Source organism: Rhinolophus ferrumequinum, chromosome 14 (assembly GCF_004115265.2).
Source record: "Rhinolophus ferrumequinum isolate MPI-CBG mRhiFer1 chromosome 14, mRhiFer1_v1.p, whole genome shotgun sequence".
In the NCBI taxonomy this organism is placed as follows: Eukaryota; Metazoa; Chordata; class Mammalia; order Chiroptera; family Rhinolophidae; genus Rhinolophus; species Rhinolophus ferrumequinum.
Window position 1 is genome coordinate 71,138,393 of NC_046297.1, and position 21,190 is coordinate 71,159,582.

Below are 21,190 nucleotides of genomic sequence, written 5' to 3' on the forward strand. Positions count from 1 at the left end.
ATGTTCCTGTATTGGGACTCACTAGGGTAAAGATGTCACTTGTCCTCAAATGGACCGATAAATTCAATGCAATTTCAATAGATTTGGTTTTTGTATCACGGGGAGGAACTTGACAAGCTTATTTGACAATTTATGTGGAAATGTAAAGGACAAAAATAGCCAAGCCACTCCTGAGAAGGAAGCAGGTGGTCGGACTCAGCCTGCAAAGTATCAACATTCAGTATGAAGCCAGGTACATGAAGACAGGATGGCACTACTGTGTATAGACCAATGGAGGAGAAGAGAGGGGCCCGAAAGTGCCCACACGTATGTGGACACTTGATTTATGAAGAGATAGGCACCTGAGATCGGCGGGGTAAAGGACAGCCTTTTTGCTAAAATGGTGATGGGACGACTCAGTCCCCTCATGGGAAAAACACCTCCAAACCGAATGCCAGGTGGGTTACATGTGAAAGGCAAAACAAGCAAGTGTTATAGGGCAATACAGGAGACTGTTTTCTTGACCTTGAGGTTGGGAAAGATTTCTTAAATGAAACAAAAGAACACTACCATGAAGGAAAATAATGAAATATTGGATTTCATTAAATTAAGAACTGTTCATCAAAAGACACCATACGTGTGCCCCTTATTTGGATTTTTTTTTTTAATTAGACAAAAAATTGGGAGACTACTAGGAAAATCTGAATTCTGACTGGATATTTGATGACATAAAGGAATAACTTACTCATTCTTTTTAGTTGTGACAATGGTGTTTTGATTACTTCTATAAAAAAGAAGCCCTTATCTTTTAGAGAATCATACTGACGCGCTTTCAAGTAAGAAGACACAATGGCTGGAATTGGCCTCGCTCGAAATAAGCCAGTGGGGGCGCGGCCTGGCGAAGAGAGAAGGTAGGTGCTGGGCGCGTGGGGGCCATTCTACTCCTCTTTTGTACATTTGAACTTTCCATAATAAAAAGTTAAAGAACAGCATCATAGAAAAAGTGAGGAAGGCCCTGGAGCGGGAGAAGACATTTGCACCGGATGTACCCAACAAGCAAAAAAGCCTCCCTATTCAGAATATAGGGAGTTTGAAAAAAAAAATGTAAGGCAATCCGACAGAAAAATTGACAAAACACTTGGACAGACACATTTCAGAAAGAGAAATGCAAAAGGCCACCAGGTGGGGCGGGGGCTTCAAAGTCAGGAGGAGGAGACCTGAATGTCCTCACTGGGGACACGGGGTTTCTGAGCGTGTGGTGGCGTCGCTGGGGTTTCTGTTTGAAGTTCCTTCCCCATCACGACTGCAGACAGTACTTGCTGAACACCTGAAGCGCCCACCTCTCCCCTCAGGGCCCTGCGCCATCTGCTGCCTCCCTCACCCCTCCCCCTCCTCTGGTCTCATCTCCACATTTTAAAGCACGTGAGACCGAGTCACTCCTGCCCCTACTTCCCGGGCCATCCCGCTGCACCGCTAGTGGGGTGAAGTCGCGCAGGGCTGTGGCCGCCTCCCCAGCTGTGCGGAGCCACCCTGCCCCTCACCACTTGTCCTCGTGATGCCTGAGCCCACCTCTGAAGGGTACCAGGAAGAGCTAACCCACAAAGAAGCTGGGAACTCTGGTTTTCACACCGCAGGACCACAGCGTTCTCTTCATCTGCCTCCTCCTCTGAATAGTGCCGGCGAGGGGCACCGATGGACGATCCGGGAGAAGCCCCAGCGTTTACATAGTGCTTGGGCTTCTGTGCCCTAAACCCTGTCTCGGAGGCCTCACCTGTCTGCAGAGGCAGTGGGTGGAGTCCCACAGCTCTGGGCCGGTCTGCGTCCTGCGCACCTGCTGGCGTTAACACAGCATCCTGGGTGGAACTGCACGGGCCGGTGTGCTCAATGGTGAGGGGACACATGTCTCGTTCCTGCCGTGCGGCGCGGCACACTGGTGGGCACTCCTGGGCACTCCGTAAGTGGTGGCCCAACACTCACCCAAGGCCCCATGTCCCCCCACGGAGGGGGGCCATCTGGGTACCGGCGGTCACGGCAGAGGACGATGGGAATCGTCAGCCTGCGCTGCTGCGTCAAACCTCAGGCCGGCCTTCTGCTGACAAGGGAAGAGTGTGGCTGTTTCCGGAGAAGCAGGCCTGAGTGTGGCTTGGCGAGAGCACGGCCTTGCGGCATCCACGGGCTGGGACCCTGCCTGTTAGGAGAGACGCTTCCATCAGGACAGTAACCCTGGCGAAGTGCGCTCCTTCTGGCCGGCGTGCCTGCCTGTCTCCGTCCTCACAGCATCGCTCATGCCACAGAGGGGAAACTGAGGCAGAGGGGCCACACAGCCAGTGAGCAGCTCGGTGTAAACCCCCACGCCGGCCATCTCCCGCCAGGTGCAGTGGGGCTGTCGCAGCAAGGGTCTGCACGTGATCTCTCGGTTGCTTCTGATGGTGAGGTTCACTGATGCACTTGGCGTCAGTTGTCTCCAGTTTTGTTCACATACTTCCTAGAATAGTTTTAAATACTTTTATCCCCTTCACACATTAAGTTGACACCTAAAATGTTTTGTGTTTAAATAGTTACAAAGAATACAATTTCTGGCATATCGTAAATATTGACACTAAAAAATAAAACTGTCGTATCACCTTAAAATGTCAGCAGATGGAATGTAAATTCTGTGATCGATTTGCTATTCAGCACAATCCGACCTCTCCTTTTAACACATACATACCTGACGTCTCTCTGAGGCCCAGGGCACTCGTGTTTCTGTTTGAATTCTTCCAGACATTTGTCCTAAGGTAATATTTCTACATCTGAAAGTCTTAGTACATACTTCTCTCTACAACATGTATATAAATTGAAATTTTAAAACTTGTTTTATTTCCTGGAGGCTTTAAGTGTTAGAAAAATTCTTCTGGATTTATCTATCATTACAATTAATCAGTTTACAACTGATCAAACACAAATACATTACTAATTTGGAATAATAACTACTGGCCATGAAAAGTACACCTGTTGGAAACACATCTCTTAAAGCAAACGGGACTTCCTTTTCCTGTTAGTTCAAGGGTCGGGAAGGACGGTGACTCAGTGCTGGGCAGAGACAAAGCTCGTCAATTCCACAACCATTTCTCCTTCTGGCAGGTGTCAGCAGCGCTCACTACACACATGGGGAGGGAAGGAAATGTCACAGCGGGGTGAATCATCTCTGAACCCCTTCCCAGGCTGTGCCAAGAATCGCAGTGACCTCCTCCCAACCATTATGTGTGTGTGTGTGACCAACAGCTGACAGTTCAACGAGCTCTGCCTTTGGGTCAGGATAGCCAAGCTCTGGAAGTCACTTGGCTTTTATGACCCTGATAGTGTGTGTCTGCACGAAAGGTGTGGCAGATTGGATCACTGTCCAAGGTCATGGTGACAGAACGCTCTCCCACGGGGAGCTTAATTCTCAATGCATAGACGCTGGGCTCAGTCGTGTGACTTGCTTAGGCCCTCCCTGGGGTGTTAGCAGAGCTGCCCTAAGAGGTTTTAGCCTGGTTTGGCCTCAGGCTCGGCCCCCTCCCCACAGCCCACCCAGGTCACCGCTGAGAGAACCGATGGGAGCCTCCTGATGGAGCGCAGCCGGGAGCCGGCGCCAGCTGCCATCTACCAGCTGGTGCACAGATGTGGAGTGAGACGAGTGAGTTGTTTCACAGCGAAAGCTGACTGATCCAAAATCCTAAGGGGCTTTTTAAAAGACGGAAATTGACAAAGTGATTGTAAAATTTATACTTAACTGCTGTCCAAAAAAAAAAAAAAAAAGCAAGCCACTTTAAAATGGAGCCGTAGCTGCCATGCCAGAGGAACTGCCTAGCCTGTCTTATATCTCAATTCTTGGAAAGTGAAAACAGGGCACAATGACCGCTGGACTGGCCGAGAGCAACCACGCCCAAACAACTACACAGGTAACAAAGCAAGCAGGCAAGGTGGCCACGGTGCCATTAACAGACCGATGACTCTGCACGAACAGAAACGCCTCCTTCACAGCCGTCACTGTCCCCTTCCCTTCTCATGCACACCCACCGCCTTCGTCTCCCCATCGGAACACTGCGCGGGCCTAGGCCTGCATCAGTGCTTCCTCAATCGCTCTGTTTGAAAACCTCAAGTAAATGCTGTTGCCTCTCCCTTTACAGGCCTTTTGATTTCTAGGCTAACACTGCAAATGAGTTAGGAAAGCCCCTAGGAAAATATAAAAGAAAAAAACAAACCAGATGATTCCAGCAAGACTTCAAGGCTGATTATGAAGTGACAACCACCAAGCTGGGGTGGCTCGTGTGGAAAAGTGCTTTTCTGAGACCGATATCTACATCCTTTCATTTAGAGCCACCAAGTTTAACTGAATCTATTCAGAAAGCTTTGGGGGACATAGACATATTATTAATTCACCTATACCTTTCTCAACAAAATTTTTTTAAGCTGAAGTTTTTACTAGTTCTTTAGATACATTTTTATCAGACTCCTAGCGCTGCGAATTTCTTCAGTTTATGGGAACATCCGGCACACGATGGGATTTGCAGAGCCAGTCCTTGCCACTCCCGGCAGCCTGACATACGTCTTGTTGGAAGGTGACTTTATACAAATACTAATGCACATTTCCAGGAATATTACAGAATCCACTGAGAATTAAATTAAGGAATGTATTTTGTTAGATTGCTAAAAGCAGCCAGGTTGAGATTAAATTGATAAAGGTCTAATATAATGAATGTATCTATTACATAATATGTTGCAAGAGAAGAAAACATCAGTATGCTCCCTAACAGGACTTAGTTGGTAACAATACAATGTAACATGTATCGAGGGGCAAGTTACTTGGGAGGCAAGGAGTAGGACAAAGGCATGGGTTTCCTTTGGTAAATGTGTGTGGATGTTAATACTGATATGTACTTTTGGCTTTTGAGATGAACTGAATGAGAATCAAGTATAAAATTCAGAAATAATTTCATTCAGTTTGTTACACATCCTGGTTGGGCTTTCTTATGATAGAAAGAAAGAGAAAGGTGTAAACTGTTTTGAAATAGTCGCTCTGGCAGCTCACACGTCATACTTACTTTTTGCTGTTGGGGTAGCAAATATTAAGAATTTGATAAGATAAAGTAAGACGAGGATTGATCAAAGAGCACTTCTTGAAATAATTTAGTAGAATGAGTTTTAACTGCCTTGCTGACAAATGCCCATCCAAGACGAAGAGCCTGTGCAGAAGTTCCATCTGGGTTTCATGGAATACATGTTGAAAAATGTGATAGTCCCCAAAACATGCCAGTTAGAGTTCAAAAAATTATCATCAACGTCAGTTTCTGCTATCGGAAGGGGCTTTCTCTTTCCACTTAATGACATGCCAACCAGGATGAGTCCTAAGATTAGCCAAAAGAGAACGGCTTAAATACATTTGAAAAGCTATTTTGAGCATGTACAGGTGGCCTCACCACGTAGCTGTTACCTGCAGAATAAGGAAGCGGGATCACCGAGGTCTGACAGCCCCTCGGCCCAGGGGCCAGCACGCCTGGGCAGTGCCCTCCAGCTCACATGCTGACACACCACCCTCTGTTACCTGTCTCCACTCGTTCTCACGACCAAAATGTGTTTCTTTTTCTTTGACTTACAGGATGTGAGGGTCTTACCTGTCACTCTGGACTAGAGGGAAAGTCAGATCAGGAAGAAAAGGGTACGATCTCAGGTAGAATGTCACTCTGAGGCATTGGTTCTCACTCAGGCGGTTCAGTCCCCATTCCCCAGGGACACTGGGCAACCATGGGGACAGTTTTAGTTATCACAGCCGGAAAGGAGGAGTGTACCTGGCTTCTAGCGGGTGGAGGCCAGGGCCGCTGCTGAAATTCTACAGAGCACAGGACGGCTCTCCTGCCAAACCCTGGTACCCGGTAATGTACTGCACCCGACACCCTGCTTGCGGTCCTTATCCTCACAATCACCTTTGTACAGATGAGGAAACCGAGACGCGGAGACCGAAGAATGGCAGACAACAAGAGACACTCAGAAGGATGACACCCCCTTTCTCAGAGGGCTAAGAGGCAGGGGAAAAGACGGTCAACATCACTGACATCTGACGAAGTACATGCCACAACCACAGCAGGAAAAAACACGTGTTCATCTGGGGACATTTCCTCTAATCCAGCACCCTGGAGCTCTGCTCCCGACCAGCTCCTTCTGGGTCCCCAGTGCTGTGGACCCCAGTGCCACCTGTTCCGGCTCCATGGCTCAGATTCCAGCAGGAGGAGGCTGGATCTGGTCTGAGAGAGCTGCTGCCGTCAAGTCCCTTCAAGAGCAGACTTCATTAAGAGTGGCTTCCCTGAGGCTGGAATGACACGACAGCATCAGGGCTGCAAAGGCAGCGTCTTCCTAGATGACACTGCTCCTACGTTCATTTCTGTGTTTAGTAAGGAAGACGGAAGGGAAAGAGTGACTTACACGGGGCCATCCGTCTGTGGTAATATCCTTGACGGGTCTGGAAGGCAAAGAAAGAAGAAACTGGTAATCACTGAGAGCTTTCTGGTATGGCATTTTATCTGACAAGTCACCTGGAAAAATTTTAAATCGTTTGGAGGAAAAGAACCAACAGAAAGGATATTACACTGAGACCGTTACTGGTAACACCTTTTTAATAGGTCAAAGTAACTGTACAGTTCATTATATTCTTCCTGAGAATAATTTATATCCCCCAACGAACTAAAGGGAGGGCATAGTTCTCAAAATTATTTAACAGAATTGATGGTGTGACATGGACATCAAAAGGAAACCAAATCTGTTTGCTTAATTGTCCCTGGGAAGGCAGATACAATGAAGGGTTAGTTAACTCCAGTGGCTGTCAATAGTCAACATGGCTTTGATCTTTCTTTATAAATTATATAAAAATGGAAAACGGGGATGGTTCCAGAACCTCTTCTCAATGCAGTTTGGAGGTGCTCTGGTACAAAGCATTTCTGCTTCCAAATAACATTGCTACAAAAAACTGGCACATTATTCTGGTGAAAGAAGACCAAAGTTTTTAGTGTGTTCTACAGCTAGTTTCCAACCAAACGCTTCACATATCACATGAAAAGTAAAGGCAGGAAAGACGAAAGGGATGTAGTTTTTTTTCTGAAATGACTCAGGTCTTCAAAATATAGCTTTTATCTTCTTTCTTTGTAAAGTGGTATTAGCATATTGCAACTGAAGAGTTCTAACAACAACAAAAATCCCAGTCTGGGTAATATCCTGTGGTCGGCAACGAATTCTCAGCCCCCTGGGTTTCCCGGAATTCTCCCCTCAGCCCCTCCTCTTCCAATATGCAGCTGGGTGAGTTCAGGAAGTGACATGTCACCGCCTTGCCCATTTCCACGAAAACACAGCAGAATGCCCATGTCCTCTCTTCATGATCCTTAAAAGCTTCTCATGTAGAATTTTCATTCTCAGAAAAATGCCACGTTTTGGATCTTGAACTTTTCTGAACACCATGATTAAAACAATAAAACCAGAAATGAACCCAAATCAAAATGTGGTTAAACTTCTATGAGAGATTTTCAACCAGCTGTCAGCCGAAACAGCCGGCCTGCAAGTGCTGGCGACTGAGGACGGGCGGGCGGGCGGGCTCCTCACTGCTGGCGGGTGGGCAGGCAGGCGTCTCAGTGCGGCCGCGCCTGCCCAAGCATTTTCAGCCTCGCCTGGTCAATGACGTCCAGTAAGTTCTTGGCGTCCACGGCCAGGGCGTGAGCGGCAGTCAGCATCTGCTTCTTGTACTCATGCTGGAGGCTGGTCATGACATACTGCTGGGCCAGCTTCATCTTATTGATGAGCTCCCCCAGGTCGGAGTTCAGCAGCTTCTGGGCCATCTCGATCTGAAAGGACAGGAGAGGGCAGGAGAGCTGCTTTCAACAAACTTCTCAGGGTTTCATGCACCTCTCTTAGGTGCCTCCCCGAGAAAAACCTTTCTTTTCTGCCCTTGAACAACCGCCCTCAAAGGCAGCAGGCTGTCACGGAGCTGCACACTGAGACACCGCCCTCGGCACCGCAACCCTCACTCGCTGTCTGCACGGCTCCTGGACGGACCCCGCCCGCCCCTGGTACCCCACCTGCACTGTCCAGAGCAGCGGCGCAGGGCCGGCCTACCTCTCGGTGAGTGCTGGCTGGCAGGACGGGGATGGTGTCATCCACAGTGGCCAGCAGGGTCCGCAGGGCCAGGCCGACCTCCTGACAGATGAGATCACAAGAGTCAGAGCACGCAGGGAGTTTCACGCTGACAGTGACAGGCTTGCCTCTCAGCTGGGAGATGTTTTATGTCCTTCCTACCACTTCTAGGACATTTTCCATTTCTTTTCCTCAGTGCCGAGACTCATCTTATAGGTTACGAGGCAATTCCCCCCCCCCCCCCCCCCAAAGATTCAGATCTCTGAATACTCATCACTCTACTACCCTGGGGACGGGGAGAGGGACAGACACTCCTGCCAGGAAAGGATGTCGGGGGGAAGGGACTGAGCCCCGTTTCTCCGCCTTCTCGCTGAGCGCTTGCACCCAGACCGCACTGCCCTCAGGGTTCAGAAACGCGCACCTGCCCACACAGGGGAAGGTGGACAACAGCCTCGGCCAACAGCACCCCTTCTCAGTGTCTGCTCTCCCCCAGGTGCTCTCACAGCCTCTGGAGGCCAGCAAAAGGGGTGTTCCCGCTGCCACAGCACACACACGCACCCAGGACCAGTGTGCATGTTTGTAAACCACACAAATGGCCATTTACCGCCTGCTTTTCCGCTGAGTGTTTACTGTGTGAACAGTAAGTATTAAACCTGTGTTGCTCCAGGACATTCCCACCTGGAGGTCAAGGCCAGGAACAACAATTCGTGTAAAGGCGGTTCTGACTCATCACAGCCACCGCGGTGCCTTCAGATGGACCTGCTGAAGTGTCAGGCCTGACGGAGGGCGCGCGGCGTGCCCGTGCAATAGGGACGGATGCAGCCCGCTGGCTGGCATGAGACACGAGTGCCCTTTACCTTCACCATGGGGACGTACTCCTCTGGCGGGGCTGGTTGGATCTTACTGGACATTTCGATGACCGCTTTCACCAGGCCCGTCACGTTCTCGTACACCCTGTCATTGGAGCGGTCCAGGTTGGCGGTGGGAGGTGGGCTGATGTCCTGTGGCGGAAGCTGCCAACACAGAAGCCCATTACCTTTCTGCTGTCCACTAGGTGGCAGCGTGCCACTGCCACTACGTTAGCAAGGGTCTTTAAAAGAGATCAAAGCAGATCACAGAGCTGATTTTCTTGTCTGCATGGGGTACAGTTCAGTTTAGGATGATAGTGAACTAATTCATCCGAATGACAAATAAATGAGGCGGTCATTTTTTCTAACTTTGAGCTCAGTTAAAGGAAATGAGATGGAATCATACACATTACACTAAAAAGCCCCCAATTATTTCAGAGAAGTGATTCGACGTCCCCCCAGAATCATTCAGCAAAAGAGAAAGAATCCATTATCTTACATCGTGCTGGGGATTTTAGAGAAAGCTGGCTAAAGGGTCAGCTGTTCTACTTGAAGACTAAGAATTTCCTCTCGCTTTGGATTGTGCACGAAACACTGTATGTAGTGGAAAGCTGTTCCTTTTACGATTTTAAAGGGCTGACAAACAAGACTTCTGCAAGCACACGCTGTCTGTCTGCAATGGTGCCGGCAGAGCCCAGCGCTGCACTTCCTGGTGGAGGCATCGCCCCCACCCAGGGCCTAGGAGCAGAGGGACACCCACAGATGTAATCCAAGATAACCCAGGCACTGAGCTACACAAGGGCCACTGGGAAATCTTCAACAGTATGTACAGTGGCCACCCCTGGTTCAAAGGGCAGTCTGTATTTTCAGAAGACTGAATCACCGCACAGAGTCGTTGTGGGCTCGGGAACCTGCTGCCAGGGCTCAGTCTAAAATGTTAGGTGCCCGTTTCTGAGCTCTCGGGACACCTTTGCCCAGAGAGCGGAACCTGGGTGATCCAGGTCTGGGCACGAGACAGAAAAGGACACGATTAGTTCCATCACTGCAAAGATAGTCCATCTCACTCTCTGGCAACTGTAATCGCTGCTTTTGGTGCGGAACCGAGCAAAAGTACCCGCCCTGGCCCCAGATTTCTGGTCCAGTCACATGCAGAGTGCTGGGTGTGATACAGAGCTGGACAGACACACAGACATGATGTGCTTACCCTCCACGGCTATTGTCGCACGGAAGGTGAGGAAAAGTTAAAGAAGTTATCAGAGAAAGGGAAAAAAGAAAAACAATATTAGTGAAGGCAGCAGACAAACCCCCATCCACACAATGACAGAACTCAAAGGAGCGCGCGCCTGCCTCCCGGCTCTCAGTGTGCTGGTTCTGGAAGCAGAGCTGCCGGGCCACGTGTTCGGGGCACCGGCATGTTCCACACCAAGGTCTGCCATGCACCGCCTGCTTCCATGAAGTCAGTGAGGAAAACAACATGCAAAGCCTGACAGTGACCATCTGGCAGCCGTGCAAGGATCAAGAGAATCAGGGTCTTCAAAAAGCGAGGAGGAGGAGACACGCCGTCAGCACTGACAGCTGCCATCCGACCTCTGACTGACTTGGAGAAGCCGTGAACCCTCGACCCCGTGCCTGGGCCCCGGCACCTGTGGAATGGCCTGTCACCTACCCACACCACCATAACAGATTCCTGCCTTGGGCTTCATCTAAAGACATTAGGAGCTGATTTTAAAAACAAAACTAAAACAAAGAACCCTTCTTTTGAACCAATTCTTATGGTTAGGTTCCCTTAAACTTAGCATTTTTATTTAATATTTTTTTCTCTACAGCTTAAACTAGGGCTATCCTACCATAAATTAAAAGGCAGAGTCAGTTATGGGGAATGTGGATATCCTGTCCTTTCCTTAGAATTGTCTGAAAAAGTGTAACTTTGGTATGTAAGTTGAGCAGAACCTTAAATGTCGAGGCCCACTGCCCATGGGCACTAGACAGAGGGAGGTCGTTTGTCTGCATTGTGTCCAGGAGACGATGTCCCCGGATCTCACCGTCTGCACTGAGGTTCACAGTGTGGCCAGTGGAACGTGGCAGGAGGCACCCTTCAAACTGGACTAACAAGAAAGGCGTGGGCTCCGAGGAGGAGCCAGCTGCAGGCAGAGCTCCCGCAGCCAGGACCACGCCTGGTCTAGGCCCTCAGAGTGGGGGCGGTACTTCTAACCTGTGTAAAGCGTCTGCTCTTTTTCCCTTTGGATTTCCCCTTGCCCAACTCTTGTCACAGCACTGCCACAATGCTTCCACGGACATTCACAGTGACACTCTCAAAGCAAACGCTTACTCTGCAGAGACATGTTGCCGGCTTATGTGCTAGAGCTTCACAACTTGGAGACTCCCCGGCAGACACAGCCAGGTCCAACCACTCTGCTGGTGGCTTAAAGACTCAGATAATTCAGAACTGAAAGCCACCAAGGAAAAACTGAGACTGATTTCTGGCTAAAGGTCATTTGGATGCACTACTTTCGTTATACCTACCGTAGCTAAAGGTAAGCATTTCTGTATTAGAACAGTAGTGTTGTTTTTTTAGGCTGATTTGTTAACCTCTACCGAACAGATGGATAACGACTAGAGATACATACTTCATACTAATTATTTAAAAAATCCTCACCTAATAGATTGACATAAGCATACAATTTCCACCAAGATTTCTACTTGCCTAATACCCTACATGAAGGGTGTTTCCCAGTTACGTTTATTCATGCTATTCCCATTGTGAAAAATGAACATATGTTGGAAATCTAAGCTGGTGTTTGATCTATTTCTAAAGTTGGTTTTTCATTATAATACAAGCCATTTTGAAAAGTGTGCTCTTGTGGCTTATGAAAATGAAGGAAGCTCATTAACCTAATTTCTCGCACTTTAATTTATGTCAAGAAGCCACATCAGGAAGGGCGTGTCCTCCTTTGCTCCTCCCCAGAGACCAGCGGTCTGATGCCAGCAGAGTTGCCGGGAGGCGTCCTTGGGACAGAGCCCTGGGGAGCTGGGGCACCACCTGAGGCCAAGCCCCTTGGCACTCACTTCTGGTAACCCGCCAGCCGCACTCGGGGAGCCGGTCCTCGCCAGGGGGACCGTGCTACACTCTGCAGTGGGCAGGCGGGGTGCCGCCCTCTGGGCTACTAGCTGACTTGTACCCTGTGCCTGGAGACGACACTCTCCTCTTCCCCAGCACTACTTCTCTGACTCCCTGAGACCGCAAGGGACCAGCCTGTCAGCTCTGGAGGGGAACCTGGGAGCAGAAGCACATGTCTGGACAGCCAGGTCTACGGCTAAACACTGACTCAGCTATGGGAGGCAGAAGCTCAGAGGCTCCTTAACTTCTGTAGACCTTGGCCGTCTCATGCGACATGTGGGAGAAAGAATACCACCGGCAGAGCTGTGAGGACAGGCTGTTACAGCACTTGGCACTGTGGGAAGGTTGTCCTAACCGATACCTTAGTCATCATACTCTAAGGTCCTTCCAGGACAAGAGGCACCTTTTATTTGCACCACTAAGAAAAAAATGCTGCCAATTGAACCAACAGACCCTCCAGATTCCGGAGACATCAGAACATGAAAAGAAGTGTGTCACATGGAGAAGCAGAGTAAACGTGAAAGCAACGGCTGTCTAGTGGGGAGTGGAGGGGCACCGCTCCTTAAACAGGCAGGACGGGACAGCTGCTTCCAAGGTGCTCTGGACAGGCCCGTGCCCTACGGACTTGCTGGGGACGGGAGGGTCCCGAGGGTCAGGAACCCGGTGGCCCAGCCAGCACCCTCAGGCCTCACGCTGCCCCGACTGAGGGCGGCCCACAGCTCGCACTGCGTGTACCAAGGCAGTTCCGGCCCTACTGGAAAACGACGCTGTTTTCCACCACGCCACACTGACAAACTTGGACACCATGAGCCTCCTGGAGGTCTCACTTACCCCAGCACCGGCTTTAATGAATTTCTGCAACCAGAAGCCACCCAGCACCTTATTCCAAAGCCCGATCAGAAGAACGTGTATTTAGAAAGTTAGGATCTGACCAAGGCCCGAGAAATCTATCACATGAGAGGACAACGGGGAAGAAAGTTCTGTAAGCGCGTCCCTGACTCTGGGGGGGTTCGGAACCAGACCACATTGCGTCCTGCAGCCTATTGCAAGCCCACCCTGTGGCTCGCCTTCAGGCGCTGACCACTCCATGTCACAGGGTCACCAACCGACGCAGGACGCCCACCTTGACACCCTCGTTGTAGCTGTCCCCAGGGCTGCTGAGGCCGGACAGGCTGCCCAGGTGGCCGGGGGCTCCGGGGCGCGGCGGCTTCTTTGGCGGAGCTGCAGGGTCTGCTAAAAGGAACAAGTCGCACTGAGTACTGCAGCTTCACGAGGGGCCCGCGGACGGCTCCCAAACAAGCTCGCGGTCCTGGCACCATGGCAGACCCTGTCTGGAGACGGCAGCCTGGAGGCACGCCCGGCGTGACACAACAGGCTCAGTTCCCAGTATTCTCAGCGTGGGCTGAATTCGGGAATCATGGCACATGCCACGGCTTGTAGAGGGAAATGTGTTAAAAAATCCCAGTATTCCAGAGCTAAGAAAGCGACACATTCAAAAGCCGTTCCCTCAAAGTCACACAAACTTCTGATACACAATTACTTTCTTCACGTACCTGGTTTCCCCACAGGCTGATAGATGTGTTGGTTTCCAGCCTGTGGGAGGAGAAAAGGTCGGTCAATGCACCAGAGTGTGTAACAGGGTCACGACGCCCCTCCGGCCCGTCCCCCCATTCCCATGGACACCTGGGATAAACGCTGGGTTCAAAGACCAACAAGATGAAGGGTGGGTGGGGGTTAGCCCATAATGCCCCCAGGGCATGACACGAGAGCTGTCAGAGCAAGCATGGGGCACGACGCGGGCATGGACACGGCAGTCACCACCAATCTAGAATGTTCTTTAAAAAAATTACGTCCATGGATGTTCTAGGTCCCCTCCCGGGTGTGAACTCCAGGCCTCCCAGCGTGCGGGCCTTTGCTCCGGAAACTGCCTCCCTCCCACCTCCCACACTCTGATTACAAGAGGGGTGCAATAGGGAACAGCGACGATGAGAAGAGATCTCACAGAGCTGGGTGTCTACACCTTCCACGTGCCCGTATTGTCATTGTTGCCCGAAGCTCTGTGCGTTCCAGGAGCTGGTGTTACCCTCCAGCAGACCCGGACCAGCCATAGGCCAACCCAGGTAGCCAAACCACAAGCCCTGAAACCCACCGCAGGGACAGGGTAAAAACGCAGCTCCACTTACAATCTGACCAGGTTCAGGCTGTCAGGCGGCGACAGCACTTAGAACAGCCTGGCCCAGGCTGGCTTCACAAAGAGATACTTTCTAGAACTACATTCTACTTGTGAAAAGAGACTTTCTTTGCTTATTTTAAAATAATAAACGGCATATATACATCAGGTGCTGCACTTCCTGGAGACCCACACCTTTAAACCACAAGGACTGTGAAATGGCAGAGGTGATCAGCTGCGCCCCCAGCCTCGCTGTTCCTTGTGACAAGCCACAGGGCAGTCCTGCCTGCACAGACTGGAAAAGCCCTCGAGCTGGGACGTGAGAAGAATGAGGGAGGATCCCTTAACAACTTGCCTCTGCGGACCACTTTGCAGTCTGCCTGTCATTTGTCTGTTGGACTCCTGCTCTGTTCCAGGCCCAGGACAAGGCCCGCCCAGTCGGAGCTCACAGCAGTGGAAGGAAAGCTGATACCCAGTAAGCACACAGGACAGCACGCTGTGCAAGCTGTTAGAGCGGCTGTGTCCAGTGAGAAAGGACCCGGGCACCGGGCTGCGAGAGCAGGAAACTGCAGTGTTAAGTACAAAGGCTGGAGCTTTGGATAACACGACGTCTGGGCAGACTGCAGTGGGGGAAGGTGTGAAAAAACCGAGGACAGCAGCCCCCAGGACGGGCAGACTGAGTGTCTGAGGGACCGAGGTGCCCAGTGTAGCGAGGCCTGAGCAAGTGCTGAGAACAGTGGAAACGTGGCCAAAACTAACAATGGATAGTTTGTTGGCTGTGCTCTGTCAACTGATCCAGGCGGGAAAACACACACATTTAAAAACCTTAAATCCCACAAAAAAATTTTCTGGTTGACTTAGGTACCTACCATGAAAATTCAAATAATGAGAAAATTCTATTCTCAGAACATTCTAGATTAGTATCGCGCACCGAGAGGCAGCCGCCCAGGTGTGCTCTGGAAGGGCAGGCACAGAAGCGCCCGCTTTCAGGGTGTGGTCAGGCCGTGTTCTCGTGCTGCTGCGTGTCCAGGTGCTGGGCCTGCAGGCTCACTCAGCTCTTTGGAGCTTTGCTTTCCCCATAAACTGAGGCTAATAACATGTACCCACAAGAGGCTGGTGCCACAAAGTAAACGTGATGTCAATCTGTGCACTATTTTGAAAATCCAAAGATTTACTTTTTATGCAAACCGATGGGCTCCATTTCCAGGAGGCAGTCATTAGTGTTTATCATTGGCTCAGACCTACTTATATCCACACGGCTCCACCAGACAAAGGGTTCTCCCTGAAATTGTGGCACATTCCAAAAGCACTAAGTTGGAGAGCTTCAGAAGTGGGCCAAACCAAACAGTTATCTTCAGCAAAGGACAGAAGAAAGAAAAGTAGACACAGTCACAATGTGTACCAAGCCCCGGGAAGGAAGCAGCCACAACCTAAACTGCACGTGTCCAGCGAGGAAGCCAGCTGACCCAGGCTGGCTGCCTGCTGTCATGTGCGTGGCTGGCATCTGCCTCTGCGATGGTGGCTTTGCGCATGTTCTTTTCTACAAGCCTCAGTTGACTCGTTTGTGGAGCAGGAATGGCAAGAGCCCCTGCCAAGAGTGTGGAGGATTCAGTGAAGTCACATGAGCAAAGCACTCAGCACAGCACCCTGCAGTACTCAGCACCTTCTCTATCAGTACTACGCACTCTTGCTGTCCCCCAGAGCTGGCGGATAGCAAATGCTACCAGACCACACGTGGACCTTTCACACGTTGTCTGTTTTACAAGGTGTTTCTGAGTAATCCTTCTATCCAGGTGTAATCCATTCATTCCATGTATTTCCTGGGTGTCTTCTATATGCCACAGACTGCAACACACAGTTTTCCTTTTTTAATAAACTTCCCTATTAGTAATGTTCCTTCTAAACAACCGGCCCCGTGACTAGGGTTTGTTTTCATTCCAATTCTCACTTTCTCCTTGACAGCGTAGGTCAGACTGCTCGTCACACGTTCAACTCGTCAGTGGAAGGAAGGAGGTGTGTGTGGGTGACTACGCCCGGGAAGAAGGGCGTCTAATACTGTCTATGGGCCCGGGGCACCAGCACTGGCGGGAAATGCCAGACCTTCACCCGCTAGCAGCTATGCTCCCCTCCCAGGGCCCCAATCTCAGGGGTGGCGGGATTTACATCCAGATGAGGGCAGGTTCCTGGTGGGGTCCATGCGTAGATGGGTCGTGGAGCCAGCCGGCCGTGGTTTCGTGTGTGTATGCACGTGTGTTCAGAAGTAAACTAGGGGTTGATTTCTAGCCGGAAGTCTGCTTCCTGGCAGGCACAGGTTTCCACATTTTACTGGAACTTCTTTAAGCATTTGAAGAAATCTGCATTTATTTTAACCAGACATCTGATGGAAATCCTAACACAACCATTTTAACGACTTCCCTAAAAGACTAGGGAACAGTTCTAGCAGGTTTTAAATATATTTGGAATAATCGTAAACTAGCTCTTTAAAGAGAGTATCAGGCATTTCTGCTCACAACACCTAGAAGAAAGATTCCTGCTTCAACGCATTTTCTATGACTGTGGAAACTTTGAGAACCATGCAGTGAGAGTATACAAATTCAGCACATGACGTGTGTGTAGCAACACTTCGTATGTGTACACACTTCCTCAGGGCACAAGGCGTTCAGCTCACTACGGAGATTTGTCAGTGAAGGGGCAGAACACGCCTGCGGGCCACGGGGCGTGCATTTACTTGTCTTGGCTAAAACGGCCACTTTGTTTACAGAACGGAGAGGGCATCCCTGAGCGCAGCATCAGTACAGCTGCCATGACGCCGGTCCAATCCTTGTGAAAACGTGGCGGCTGCTTACCGGGCCCTGAATTCCGTCCTCCCTGTCGCTGCCTCGAGAGAGCCGCACGTCAGGTTTCTGCAGTGGGGACAAAAGCAAACAGTGTCATGCTTGGCTAGAAGGTCCTTGGCACAGTCTGCAGGCACTTCCTTCCTTTCAAGACACAACTGTCCTCTGCGTAAGAAGAGCTGAAAGGTCCCCAGTTGGAGGAAAGTTCTCAATACTCAGAGGTAACAAGCCCTGGTTGGCGGCCCCTCTCTGTCCACATGTGCCTGTGCCACGGCTGCCTCCACACTGGGAAGCTGCATCTCACGTCTCTTCCCAGCAGCGGAGTGAGTTTTTTCTCACCTAAGAGAACCACCACCCCAGGACACACCGCTAGGCCTCGAGCCCTGCCTGCTTCCCGGTGGTGTAGGGCCAAAGCAAGAAGGTCCACTTGCAAGCCTTTCCCCACAATACACCCAGAATGCAGAAATCAACAGAGAAATCCAGATTTCACAGGAGGAGGAGGATGTGAATTTCGCTCACAGTGGGTTACCTGCCCCCAGGCGGCCGCCTGCAGGCCTCCCACGCCCACAAGCTCCAGTGCTGGGTTTCGTGGAGCGCCGGCAGCCACGCTGACCACACTGCCCACGCACACAGCCCCACAGCCTTCTCGGGGTCCGTGTCCCGGCCCCCTCCAGCCACTGTGTCTCACAGAGTGTGGCAGGAACGGCACAGTCATTACTTCCTTTGCTGCACAGACAAAGCCTGATGTCTGGCTCGTCTGCACCTTCCACGCCTGACGAAGGCCTGGCACCCGGGACACGACAGGAGTGCTTCCTGCCTCCCCACTGGATCCGCTACCTGGTACAATGCAAGACAGACAGGTGGAAGGAAAGGAAGGACCTGGCACGGTTTCCTGTGCACTGACCGTCTACACCCCTTTGGACAAGGCACCTCACCCCTCCAAACGTGTGTCCGCCATCACACGGTGAGTACCGGATTACACAATGCTTGGCTCAGCCACGTGCACACATCGGACGTTTAGCAAACCCTTGCTGAAGGAATCTTTAATCCAAACGCGAGGCAGAAAGAAATTCACAGATGAGGAACGCGACGCTTAGAAAAGTGGGATTAGTCATCTGAGGCAACACGGGTGGGTTCTTTCAACCCACAGATGTTTCGTGAGCACCAGCGCCGGAGATATTTTAGGTACTTTTTACATAAGCAGCTCAGGTCTCTTGTTGCTTATAGAGCAAGGTGCTGGGTTTCATGGATTTACATGAATTGTCTATTTTCATTTCCATGTAAATCACAGGAAATGACTTATTTTCATTCCTTCATGCACAATAATCCTTAACGTCACACTTTTCCAGAGAGGATTTCAATTTTACCTGAGAAAGTCCTGTCCAACATCAAGTCCATTGTATTCCATGAGTGGGGAGAGCTACGCTTTTTCCTCACAGCACCGGCCCAGGCCACCTGAATGAAAGGTGAGCGCCAAGACCGGGCCAGACAGCCCGTCAGAAAGAAGAGACTCCATAACTGTGTCTGCTACTGGGTGAGACTAAATTCTCCTATTTCCCCCTTACAGAATATTCTACATCTGAAGACAGTAATGGCAAAGATAAAGTGAGGCAGGGTGGCCGGTTAGTTAGAGCGTGGTGCTGGTAGCACCAAGGTTGCTGGTTCAATCCCTGCATGGGCCACTGTGAGCTGCGCCCTTCTTAAAAAAAAGAAAAGATAAAGTGAGGCAACTTAGATTTACAAGCTCATACGAATGGGTCACAGACATAACGTTTGGGGCTACTTGTTGACTTTCCCATCTGGTATGCATCTCCTCGTATTTTTTTACTTAGGTATAACTTCTGTACAACAGAGCACACGAATCTTAAGCGTAAAGCGCAGCACATTCGTATGTGTGTAACCCGCCTCACACAGCACCCAGATCAAGGCACAGCCACCTACCGGCAGGATGCTGCCTCCCCGACAGTGAGACCCGCCTCCCACTCGCCAAAGGGACCAGGCCCTGCCTGCCAGCGACGACACTTCTGAACTGCAGGCAAGTGGTTGTAGTGATATGCGCTCAACTGCATCTGGAGTCTTCTGTGAACACTGGGTCTGTATATTCGTCCATGCAGTTGTGTGTCGCCGTGATTTGTTCATTTTGACTGTTGTGCAGTATCCCATGCATGAACGTTTATCCATTCTGCACTTAAAGGGCAAGTGGGTTATTTCCAGGTCCTGGCACCAGGAAGAATGCTGCGAGAGGGCATGTGTACCCCACTGCCCTAGGCGGCAGGAGAGAGCTGAAGGCGCTGTTGTAGGTTCCGGGGGACACAGCAACCCACAGGCTAGCTCGTCTCTACTCTCACGCTGCCATCATCCTAAAAACTTCAAATTAAGGCTTTCAACCCAAAGGCCTTCCTCCTTGAATTATCCTCCATCTCCTTCAAATCCGGAACATGGCATATGGAAGACCACAGGAGGAGTGGCCCAGCTCGGAAGCAGAACAGGCCCAGAAGGGGCCTTCCAACGGGCTGTCTTTGGGTCTGCTATGAGAGGAGAAACAGCTCGAATATTTATTTCCTTTCTCAGAACACAAAGTAGGCCATATATATATATATATATAGACAGGACTTTTTCCGCTTTAAAGTTAAAATCCTGTTTTTAACATAGTATCACATCAGAAACTACTGTGCACATAATAATAAAAATCAGTAACAAAGTTACTCTGTCTTTAAGTAGTGCCTCAAACAGGAAAGAAAGCCCTGGAAACAGACAAGCCCCAGTCACAGCTGCAGGCAAGAGCTTTCACAGCAGGGGATTCCCAGGCACAGCTCCTCGGAGGGAGCTCACCTGGGATAAGAGACGGGATCAGGCACAGCGGACAGCACAACTGCTGCTACAAAAACGTGGACGGATACACCTGAGGGACCCTGGCTCCCCAAAGTGTTCAGGAGAAGATAGGAGCCATTATTAGGACAGTACCCGCACACGACCACGTAGGTCCTAAAAACAGAAGGTTTCACTGAACAGCTACTTACTGTGATCGATTAGGAAGTGTCTCGGCAATCTTACTGACAAAGCAACTTAGGAGTCAGCTTTTCAAATGAGAAGCTGCTACCAGGCTGCATACACCGGCCTCCTGAGGAGCGGCTGTGCTGCTCCCCGCTCAGTCCCAGGACCAGGGCAGGTCGGGAACGATTTGTTCCCCGGCCACGATGACATGCAAACAGGTGAGAGTCTGCAGAAATTTCTACAGCAACCTGAAATAGTCAGTTTTGGGTAGGTTGAAGTTCATAATGAAAAAATTTGGCTTATATTTTGTGCATCTTTACTAAAATAATTTCCCTTTTGTAGTCACTGCTTTTAACTTTATTTTACCGGAGCGGCAGGTCTACAGTCTAGCGCAGAACGAGCCCGGAAACGGGCCCCCTCGTGGTGGCTGGAGAAGCCTGCCTGGAACGTGCCTGCCCAGAAGGTGGCATGTCCAGCACAGACTGCATCCAGGGGACACACACCAGGCTCAGACAACCAGGGGCCTCTTAGCTGCCTGCTAGCACTGATCCACTCAAGGAGCTCTAAGGTTTCTAACAACACACACGCCCAGTACAAGGAAGCTCAGCTGTGAGTGATGCTCAGTGCTCCCTGCAGAGCCCCTGTGGGGGCGGCGACGGCCTGACCCTCGACCTGGGACACTAGTCTTTGGTCCGGAGCGGCCCTAAGATATTCTGTCCACGGGAACTTTGTGTCATATAAGCCATACGATCCAGGATTCCAGATTCTCAGCAGTGCAGCTCTCTTGGCTGCTGTGGCAATCAAACGGATGAGGAAGAGCGATAAATGCCCTTTGAAAGATTAAGGCGTAGTCCCCACCACCTCCACTGTTTACACGGCAAACATTTAATTCTCCACCCAACGCTGGGAAAAGTACTACCACAGCTTACAGAGGATATTATAACTATTTTACAGATTAATGAATGAAAGCCTAAAGAGGTAACACAACTTGTGTAGGGGCAGAATCACCAGGATTTTTAATTCTCCTCTGGCTGAGTCCAGAGTCCAGGTTCTTTCCAGTAACGCCGTCCTGAACAGGGTGGGAAGGGTCATCCCGAGTGTGGAGCTGCAG

General features: G+C 50.4%; 1 protein-coding gene across 7 annotated transcripts in view; it reads right to left on the reverse strand.

The window, feature by feature from the left end:
• Positions 1 to 6,593: 6,593 nt before the first annotated feature.
• The window catches only part of PTK2 (protein tyrosine kinase 2), a 123,978-nt gene continuing 109,381 nt past the window's right edge, over positions 6,594 to 21,190 (reverse strand). For 2 of the 7 annotated variants that reach the window (XM_033125811.1, XM_033125810.1), the window contains 7 exons: positions 17,098 to 17,154; positions 13,635 to 13,674; positions 13,205 to 13,311; positions 10,168 to 10,176; positions 8,973 to 9,128; positions 8,098 to 8,178; positions 6,600 to 7,826 (listed from right to left, as the gene is read on the reverse strand). In XM_033125811.1, the coding sequence (XP_032981702.1) occupies positions 7,614 to 7,826; positions 8,098 to 8,178; positions 8,973 to 9,128; positions 10,168 to 10,176; positions 13,205 to 13,311; positions 13,635 to 13,674; positions 17,098 to 17,154 (663 nt within the window). In that variant the 3' untranslated portion in view covers positions 6,600 to 7,613. Of the gene's footprint in view, positions 7,827 to 8,097; positions 8,179 to 8,972; positions 9,129 to 10,167; positions 10,177 to 13,204; positions 13,315 to 13,634; positions 13,675 to 17,097; positions 17,155 to 21,190 lie in introns of all 7 variants that reach the window. The other 5 variants (XM_033125807.1, XM_033125808.1, XM_033125813.1 and 2 more) reach the window with 4 other exon arrangements.